The sequence below is a fragment of the Nesoenas mayeri genome, assembly GCF_963082525.1.
Source record: "Nesoenas mayeri genome assembly, chromosome: 5".
Lineage (NCBI taxonomy): Eukaryota > Metazoa > Chordata > Aves > Columbiformes > Columbidae > Nesoenas > Nesoenas mayeri.
This window is the reverse complement of record NC_137548.1, coordinates 32,344,552-32,354,115: the sequence shown is the minus strand read 5'-3', so window position 1 is coordinate 32,354,115 and position 9,564 is coordinate 32,344,552. Positions and strand designations below refer to the sequence as shown.

The 9,564-nt window shown below is 41.6% G+C and overlaps 1 protein-coding gene across 1 annotated transcript; it reads left to right on the top strand.

The window, feature by feature from the left end:
• Nucleotides 1-7,638: 7,638 nt before the first annotated feature.
• Nucleotides 7,639-9,149, top strand: GJD2 (gap junction protein delta 2; the record flags this gene model as incomplete). Its single annotated transcript, XM_080345729.1, has 2 exons — nt 7,639-7,709; nt 8,306-9,149. 2 exons carry the CDS (start codon nt 7,639-7,641, stop codon nt 9,147-9,149), a joined length of 915 nt encoding a protein of 304 aa, XP_080201855.1.
• Nucleotides 9,150-9,564: the final 415 nt, after the last annotated feature.

Sequence of the window (9,564 nt, the reverse complement as noted above, 5' to 3'; positions counted from 1 at the left end):
TAGACTTAAGACTCTAGACTAAAAAATTAACACTTTTGAATGTCTATAAAACTTTTAATTCACTTGTTGTTTTTTTTTTTTTTTAATATTCCATGAACTCTACAAAATATGTCAGATTCATCTTTCAAACCCATGACTGTATATTCTTGATCCGGGCATATTAATGTCACAGAAAATTCAACTCAATAGCTTAACCTAGGGTATTACCTGGCACAAAGTCTAAAATCATGTGGAATTTAAATCTATTCTCCCTGCACAGGTCATTTAAATGACCTCAATAATCTTATAGAAGAGGTTTCATAGAGAATATGAGTTCCTATGGAATTCTCTATTAAATATTATTTTATATTTCTTTTTGCAATCTGTCATGCAAAGACACTAATTATAAAACATATGCATAAGTCTGCACACACATCTATGTGTGTGTACACATTTATACCTTATATATCTGAAATTGTTTTAGTATCAAATATATTTCAGACATTTTAATTGCAACTGTAGAATATTTTAATGGCAGGAGGATAAAAAATCCCCTCAATTTCTTACTAAGCTTCCCCTTTTCACTCCTGCTCACTGGCATAGTTTACTTTCAAATCAATCATTTGACTGCCCTAGTTATTTCAAGGGATTGTTTCAGCCTGGCCTCTGAAGGGATGCTTTAATGTAATGTCAATTCCCTTCTGAGGCTGGTGAGATGGGGAGGGAGAGGAGGAAAGTGAGGGGCACCAGGAATACTGAAGACATATGGTGGTGTAACAATCAAAACAAAGGAAAGCAACTGTGCCGTAAATCACGTCACTGAACTGAATACAGCCAGGAGTATAGGGATTCAGCATTTGGATGAAGATACATGTAGACAAGGCAAAGCAAAGCAGTAGGTCTGAAAAAATATGCTTGATGTAATGCATTCATACTGAAATAAGCACGATTTTTTTTTCCCCTGCTGTGGAATACAAGAAACATCAAAATGTTGCTTAGAGTTCCAATCTAGAGGACTCATTTCTATTTATTTAATCTTATTTTTTGCTGTTCTGCGTATTCTGAAGCACTCATTAACTTTCTCATAATCTGTATTCTACCATTAGAGATTTAAACCTGTTCTGGTGTAAATAAGATCCTAAGGGTTTTTAAATTCTGGGTCCACTAAAGTCAGTAAGAATTGCCATTAGTAGCATGAAAATTGACTACCATGGGATGGAGATATTACAATCTAAATGGAAAATAAATGTATTTTTACTCTTTGAAAAATTATAATTATTTAATGATTAAAAATTATAATTATTTAATTATTAAAAAACAACAACAACAACAAAAAAAAACCTTAAGCTTCTTCCGATTACAATTCGTAATTCCTTTTGATTTCTAAGGAAAAGAGGAAAATAAGGTTTGCCAAACTGAGTCTTGCCGATATTCTGTATTGGTTCTAACACAGTGGCTGCATAATTGACTGGTATTTTACCATAATGCACTAATCTGTTATATAGGGCTGCATATATTTTGGAATATGTATGTTTGAAAGAATAGACTCTAGGAAAAAAAAACCAAACCAGCTTTTCACCAGTGAAAGATCATTTTCATTCACATATTGTATTTATTATTATGTGTTTCTTTGCATCTTTACAATGTGCACTAAATCTGGTTATATGAAACCCTTCATAGTCTTCCTTGTCCAAGGCATTTTTGAATGGCTCTTTGGTGAGTATGGAACCTTAAAGTAAGCTATAATGGGAATCCACATGAAATTTGCTCACACATTTATGTGTAAACCATCATAGTCCATGAAGCTGCATTAATGGATGCTTTAGTAGAATGAGTGCTCTTTTGAGACTCGTGAAAGAGAGAAGAGAAAATCAGGAGACTGCAGCAGATGGTCTGGCTCCTGGAATATTTTAGTTCTTTTGTACTTCCTTCCAGAGCCTGTCAATTCAGAATGATTTGATTCCATGAAGTTTTCCTTCTTCTAGCTGGAGCTTGTCTGCAAACAAATTGGACTTTACTCTCAGGAGTCTGCAAGAAGTGCGGACTCTGCTGTATTGGGAGCTGTGTATATGCCAGAAGTATATGCAATTGTGATTTTTTGTATATGTCCAAATTATTTCCAAGGAAATTGATTTGAACTGTTAGTTTTTTTCATGAGAAGGTCCTTGCGGACAGATGACAAGACCCCCATGAAGCTTGAGTGATTTTATCTGTTGGGGAATCAAATATGCTGCAACTAGAAAAGTATGATACTTCACATTTGTTTTTTAGTTAAAGCAGTTACATTTAGGTATTTTAAATTCTCTTCGTTCAAAACATTGTGGAATATTTACTTAATGTCGGCTCTCCTCATTAATATTTCTTATATACCCGCCTTGGTAAGTATAGTTATAAAATTCAGCATGACATATGAGCCCTCACTTTAAAAGCTCATGAATATTCGTAGCTTTATTATTTATTTACTGTCAACTTTCATTGATTTTCTGAAAAATATTCAATTTATAGCATTCTTCAGTAGCAGATATGAATCCCTGATGCATAATAGGGTTTATGCGTTGCGGAAAGCCTTGAATTCTGTTCACCTGACATCTTGCTGTTCTCAAGCGTTAAAAGTATAAATGCAGGCTATATTGCATCTTCATGACAATGAACACTGTTGCTTGCCCTGTTATTGACAGCTTTGACACAAACACTGCTGACCAGGTGTGAAGAGTGTGCTACCTATTTCTTGACAGTAAAATTACAGTGTTCTTGAAACGTCACTTTCTCTTGTGAAGGACTGAGGTTATTAGTACATCCCGATCTCATAGCTTTTGAGAAGTCTTTATTTTTCAAACTGTAGGAAAAATGCACCTTCTGTGGTGTGAAAGACTAGAGTTGTCTTTTGAAGGAATTTTATTTAAGAAAAAAACAGAGAGGTATTTCTCATTAAGATGCACATAACAGCTGACTGCAGCTAGGATTGTACTCATACAGTTGGGGACAACATACACGCAAATACTCATTTTAATGAGAGAGAAAGTGGAGGTGGAAGCAGATGACCTAGATGATTTTATGAATAAAAGATATAATCTGATGCAATCATTTCATTAATACACACATGGCACCAAATGAAAACAGAGCTTAGCAGATGGCTATGAGAGGTCTTTAAAAGGCATTTTCAGTTTAGTAGCTAATGATTTACATTTCATGGACTACACCAAATCCTATCAGAAAGGAAGCACTTATGATATCAATCTTTCAAAGAAAGTTCTACTGTTTTATGAAAGTAATGCTGAAAAATCTCTTTTGAGACACTAACTAGAAAATGCAGTCACAAAGCAGATATGGGGCAACACGTTTCACAAAAAACTTCTAAAAGAAAACCCCATTATTGTCTTTATCTTACAGTCTTTAATTAAAACCCCTTTCTTTGCTCCCAGTTTGCTATAATTGGCAGAAACAGTGGTTTGCAATATAATAATGAAATACAGTCATTTGTCATGCAGTTTTGGAATCTAAATATGACATTTATTTCTTTGCTGCAATTATGGATCCGCTGTGAACAACTGAGAAAAAAGATCATCGAGGAAGATTGTTGGTATAGTACTAAAATATATAGCTTGATTTTAAGGTTTTTTATTTGGATTTTTTTCTTTGGAATAACTATAGGATGAATATATAACTTTGAAAGGAGGTAGTACTTGGGGAAGGCTTGTGTAAATTCAGTATTCTGTTTTTACATTAGGAAACCTCAGTATAGAAAATGAGGCAGGGAAATACTGTTGTCGAGGACACTGTCTGACAGCAGGCATGGCACTAGCTGTGTGTCTTCTTCATCCTGCCCCAGTCATGCTGTCCACCTGCAGGGGGTCTGATGGGCAAGCCAAATGAGTCAGCTCTGCTCCTGGTGTGATCCGCTCCATACCTGAGGAGTCTGCAACCTGGTCTCAGGACCCTTTACAAAACCAGATCAGGGCAAAAGGGTTGGATTTCTTAGAGAGAATCTGGCCTACAGCTTCTTAGAGACAGATTAACCTTGGTTTGGCATCAAACTGAGGACACATACAGTCTCATTGTTCAAACCTAATCCAAGATCAACTCAGTCTGTATTATTTTATCACAAATGATCATTGCATCTTTGAACATGTGCAGACTCTGAAGTTTTCTTTTTGCAAAGCTTGTTTGAGCTCCTATTAGGAACAGCAGACTTTATATTGAATTCTGTCTGTAGAGGAATACACATTCCCTTAAAATGCAAAGTAAAACAAACAAAAATAAACCCTCCTGCCCAAGAAGCTGATTTTGTTTCCTTTATATGTAACTAACAAAAAAAATCGAACTGGATAGGCTTGGCCCTGCTGCAATCTGGTATTGCTGCTTCATTAGGAAATGGTTCCTTGTAAGCTGGGAGACATAAAGCTTTGATAATTCTGGATGTTTGTGAATGAAATATCGGCATGGTTTTCTAATGTGAATACCATACACTGTGCAATATACATCCACAGCATGCTTGGCAGCTTGCTGCTCTGCAAATCCCAGCTTTACCATAGGCTGAAGCATTCAGGGGAATGGTGTAAAACCTAAGATGAACCTTTAGAAGCTGAAAATCTTCTTATGTCTACAACTCTCTCTTACAATCATGACTATACATAGTCTGAGCACTTTGTGATTTAGAAAATTTGTCAGATAAGTCCATGGGTTGCTGTTACACGTGTAATGGGTGATGAAAATTCAAATAATTACATTCTTCATACACTTTTCACTGTTGCACTAAACAGTCAGAGAACATCACATTGATTCTTATTACTTCTATTTTGACAATAACTCAGGGCTCAAATTAAGGATAGCAATTCATAGTTCTAGAAATTGTACATGTATGTTTGAGATACATCAAACTCCTTTGAGTTTTCTAGTCATTTAAAACATATGTTAGCATCATGAAAGAGACTCTCATTGCTGAAATTATTTTTTTCCCAAACTCTCTAAGGTCTGAAGCTCAGTTAACTTCTTCAGCTCTAAGGCTAAGTAGCCTTCTTGTGAAGGTGATTGCGGGGAGGGGTATGAAGTTACTGCAGGAGACGTCAGCTATTTCAGAATGAGGTGCAACTCCTGTAAGAGCAGGCCTCAAAGTACTTAACTTTGAACCATATTCAAATCAAAAGCAATTTCATAACAGTGCATACATGTTAGCAGCATTAATTTATGGTATTTCCCGTCCATGTCTCCACAGCTGGGCTGTCAGTAGTAAGTAGAAATCATCACACAGAGCAAACACTGTCTAACTGTTCATTAATAAGCCAGCGTTTTATATGATCAGAATTTATGTCCATTTCATTTACTGGTCCTAAGAGCCCAGGTAAGTGGGTTTATATCCCAGTGCTAAAGAACAGCTTTCCTTTGTGGAAATTCTTATTTTGTTTATGGACCAAAATCTTGTCTCCTCTTTTCAGTAATTTCAATCATGGGCTTTCTCTCTCTGTTTGGTTTGCTAAATAGGATTATCATTATTAGCTTCTTAGTGTATCCCCTGCCCTCTCTTCTTCTACACATGCATTACCGTTTCCTTTACTGCTTTGATTTCTCCCATTTTCAGATCCGTCTCCAAACATATACTTTGGGGTTCATATGAGACACTCAACTGCCAGGTTAGATGGATAGATACTACAGTCCTCTTAAAACAAAAGAAGCTACCTCTTCTTTGTAGTTACAGTGTTGCTGCATTGGCAAGTTTTAGAAACTGTATGCAAAAAACAAATACAGGAATTGTGAGAACCAGTTTTTGAGAATAATGCAGTCAGATTTCAAGGAAAAAAAAAAAAAGGTGATTATTCAGTTGTCCCAGTACTTCCTAACAGTGTGGGAAGGAAACAATTCAGATTATTGAATGCTTCTTCAGAAACTCATGATTGAGAGACAGGAAAAATCTGCAGATTTCTGTGCAGAGGTATTAATTGATCTCATCTTATTTGATACTTCAATAACTTGAAGATTTGGGGATCCAATCAGGCAACTGGCCCAATCATGTGAATCAGAGACCATCTGCACACTCCAAATGTAAAGATAACAAACCTTAGGGTGTCTAAAACACACAGATGTCCTCTGCACAGATGAAGCATGGACCTATCTATTCAGAAAACACTTAACATTGTTAATACAACACGAATTGGTTCATGAGAGCTACTAAGAAAACAAAGAACTACACTGTTTACAATGGCCTCAACAGTCCTGCTTTTGAAAGAGACTGATTTTACTGAGTTTGGCAGTAGAAGCAATATGATCAGACTGACTAGAATTTTTCTTATGTTGCTTTTTAATGAGATTAGTTGAGCAAAAAGAACAGCAAGTATGAAGCTTTATTTAATCTTTATTGAAATATACAGAATATATTTTATGCTTCTCCACCAGAGAACAGTCAATTCCAGTCGGTGCCAGTGTTTTGTGTGGAATTGTTTGGTGGTGTCTCAGGTACAGTCTCTAAGGGTATCTGTAAAATAAAAATAATAATAAAAAAAAAAATTAAACACATTATAGTAGTTTATGGGAATAAATATGTGGGCTGATTATAATGCAGGAATTTATCAAAGATATTTTATTCTCATGCTGTTTAGAGACACTTTGTGTGAATGTCTGCTGGTTTTCGTAGCATAAATCCAGTCTCAGTCTCAGAATTCTCTGAAATGCCTATAAATACGTTTAATTTCACCTTAGCGTTTCTTATATCTGGAATCAGGCAAGAAGGAAGATGCAGTTCTAAGTGCAGTATCTTCCAAGGGTAAGCAGTTCTAACAGGTAAGGTCATTGCTGTATGACACCTCTCTTTTGTGAGTGGCAGAAAACACAGCCGCCAGGGAGGGAAGCAGAGCCTCGCAGTCCCCCGGAATCCTCCCGGCAGCCGGGCGTTCGTGGCTGCAGGGACCACGGTGTCAAAGTCACGCCCTAGAGCAGCTTTTCAAACCAGCAGCCGAGGGGCAGCGCCCGTTCTCTGACGGGGCGGCTCTCCCGGGGCGGGTCGGGACGAGCTGGTCCCGCCGGCGAAGCGCCGGGCTGTGCTGGCGGGGGGGGGCCGCTGGGGCAGCGGGTGCCCGGCCGGGGTGCGCCGGCGAGGAGGCGCTCGGTTGCACAACTAACCTCGTGCCGGCTGGGGCAGCTCTTCCTCCGCCCCCCGCCTCTTCCTCCTTCTCCTCATTTATTTATTTCATTTATTTTATTGCATTTATTTATTTATATTCACCGGAATAATAAAAATGAGAAAATCCGAGCCCTGCTTTTGGCTGCTCTCCACCAACCTGTCAGTGACGCAAGCGGAGACTACTTAAAGGCAGATTAGAGGCAGCAAGACATTAAAAGCCAACCTTCCTCCCTCCACGCCGCGGGTCCGCCGCATCGCGCCGCGCCACGAGCTGAGCGGACCGGGCTGGTGGCGGCCGCCGCGGGGCCCCGAGCCGAGCCGAGTCCAGCCGAACCTAGCGCTGCTGAGCCGAGCTCTGAGTCCTCCGGCAGGGCTGCCACCTCCACCCGCCTTCCCCTCACTGGACTGCGGGCGGTAGAGAGGGGTTGCTCTTTCGTTTGTTTTTCCTCCCTCTAAAAAAAAAGGAGGGGGGGGCGGAGATAGGAAAAGGAAGGACGAAGTGAAAATCCCCTCCGCTTGCCAAAGTCTTTGTCTCCGGATGAACAGCGATGGGGGAATGGACTATTCTAGAGAGGCTACTGGAAGCTGCCGTGCAGCAGCATTCTACTATGATAGGGAGGTAAGGACTTCGGGGGAGCTGCGGGGGGTACGGTGGTATCCCCTTCTGTCCGAGCGGGCGGGCGCGAGGGTCGGCGGCACACGCCGGGTCTCGGCCGTGTGGGACACCGTCCCCAGTGGGCCCGTGCAGTGGGTGCCTTGAGTTTGTGTGTGTGATGCGCGGGGACACTGCAAACGCCGCCGTCCTTGTCCCCGAGGAGCCGTGGGGCAGCGGGCGGCCATCGGGGACACCCCGCCGCCATCAGGGTCCCACGGCCGGAGCAACCCCGTGCCTCTCCCTCCCGTGCTTTCGGGGACCCTAACGGCCCGTGTGACTGCTTTTCCTCCAAAGGGAGGTTGGGGCGGGGGGCATCCTGACGGCCGCCTGAGATTTTTGACAGCGGCGGGTTCGCACGGCCGCACACGGTCGCGCCGAGGCGATGCCGCGCAGGCTGCGCATCCCCTGCGCGGAAGCGGGGCTGCCGCCGCCGGCCGCCGGTGCCGGACCGCCGCTGACGGGAACCGGGCCGGGGGAGCCGCAGTCCGGGGCCCCGGTCAGCACTGGACAGCTCCAGGCGGCGCGGCGGCGGCGCGCACTGACGGGCCTCTCTGTTCCAGGATTCTGCTGACCGTGGTGGTGATCTTCAGGATACTCATTGTGGCCATTGTAGGGGAGACGGTGTACGATGACGAGCAAACTATGTTTGTCTGTAACACACTGCAGCCAGGCTGCAACCAGGCTTGTTACGACCAGGCTTTCCCCATTTCTCATATAAGGTACTGGGTGTTCCAGATCATCATGGTGTGCACTCCCAGTCTCTGCTTCATAACGTACTCTGTTCACCAGTCTGCTAAGCAGAGGGAACGGAGGTACTCCACTGTCTTCCTCACCTTGGAGAGGGACCAGGATTCAATGAAGCGTGAGGACAGTAAGAAAATCAAGAACACGATTGTCAATGGGGTGCTGCAGAACACTGAGAACTCCACCAAAGAGGCAGAACCAGACTGCTTAGAAGTGAAGGAAATCCCCAATCCTGCTATCAGAACTACAAAATCAAAGATGAGGAGGCAAGAAGGCATTTCTCGATTTTATATCATCCAAGTGGTCTTTCGAAATGCCCTAGAGATTGGATTCTTAGTGGGACAGTATTTTCTGTATGGATTCAATGTCCCTTCCATGTACGAATGTGACAGATATCCTTGCATTAAAGAAGTAGAGTGCTATGTCTCTAGACCCACTGAGAAGACTGTGTTCTTGGTATTCATGTTTGCTGTCAGTGGGATTTGTGTGGTGCTCAATTTGGCAGAACTGAACCACTTGGGCTGGAGAAAGATCAAAATGGCAGTGAGAGGAGTACAGGCAAAAAGGAAATCCATATATGAAATCAGAAATAAGGACCTGCCAAGAATGAGCATGCCTAACTTTGGCAGGACTCAGTCAAGTGACTCAGCTTATGTGTGAGTCTGTGACAGAACTGAAACACTGTGCCAGGTGGAACAGACCCAGAGACCATTAGAGAAAGGTACATTGCTTAGGCAAGCATTTTAACAAACCACCAAGAAAGCCATTAAGGTATTGGATCTGCAGTTACTGAACTAGCTGCAAAATGCAGTGCTATGTAAAAGACTGAAAAAACAGCTATAAAACTATGCTTGATCTAGCCTTACAGCACAGCTACTATTATTCCTACTTTTCTTTAAAATGATTGGGTGTTATCTGTTGGTGGAGCGGCTTTTTGGTCATCATTAGGATAAGTTTACAGTTTGGACTGTCTAATTGTTGTAAACATGTAGAATGTTCATATTAAAATCTGCAAGGATACTCTATATGGGGTGGGGAAAACAGTTGCAATGTGCAGGTGTAAGCATGTTTTAAA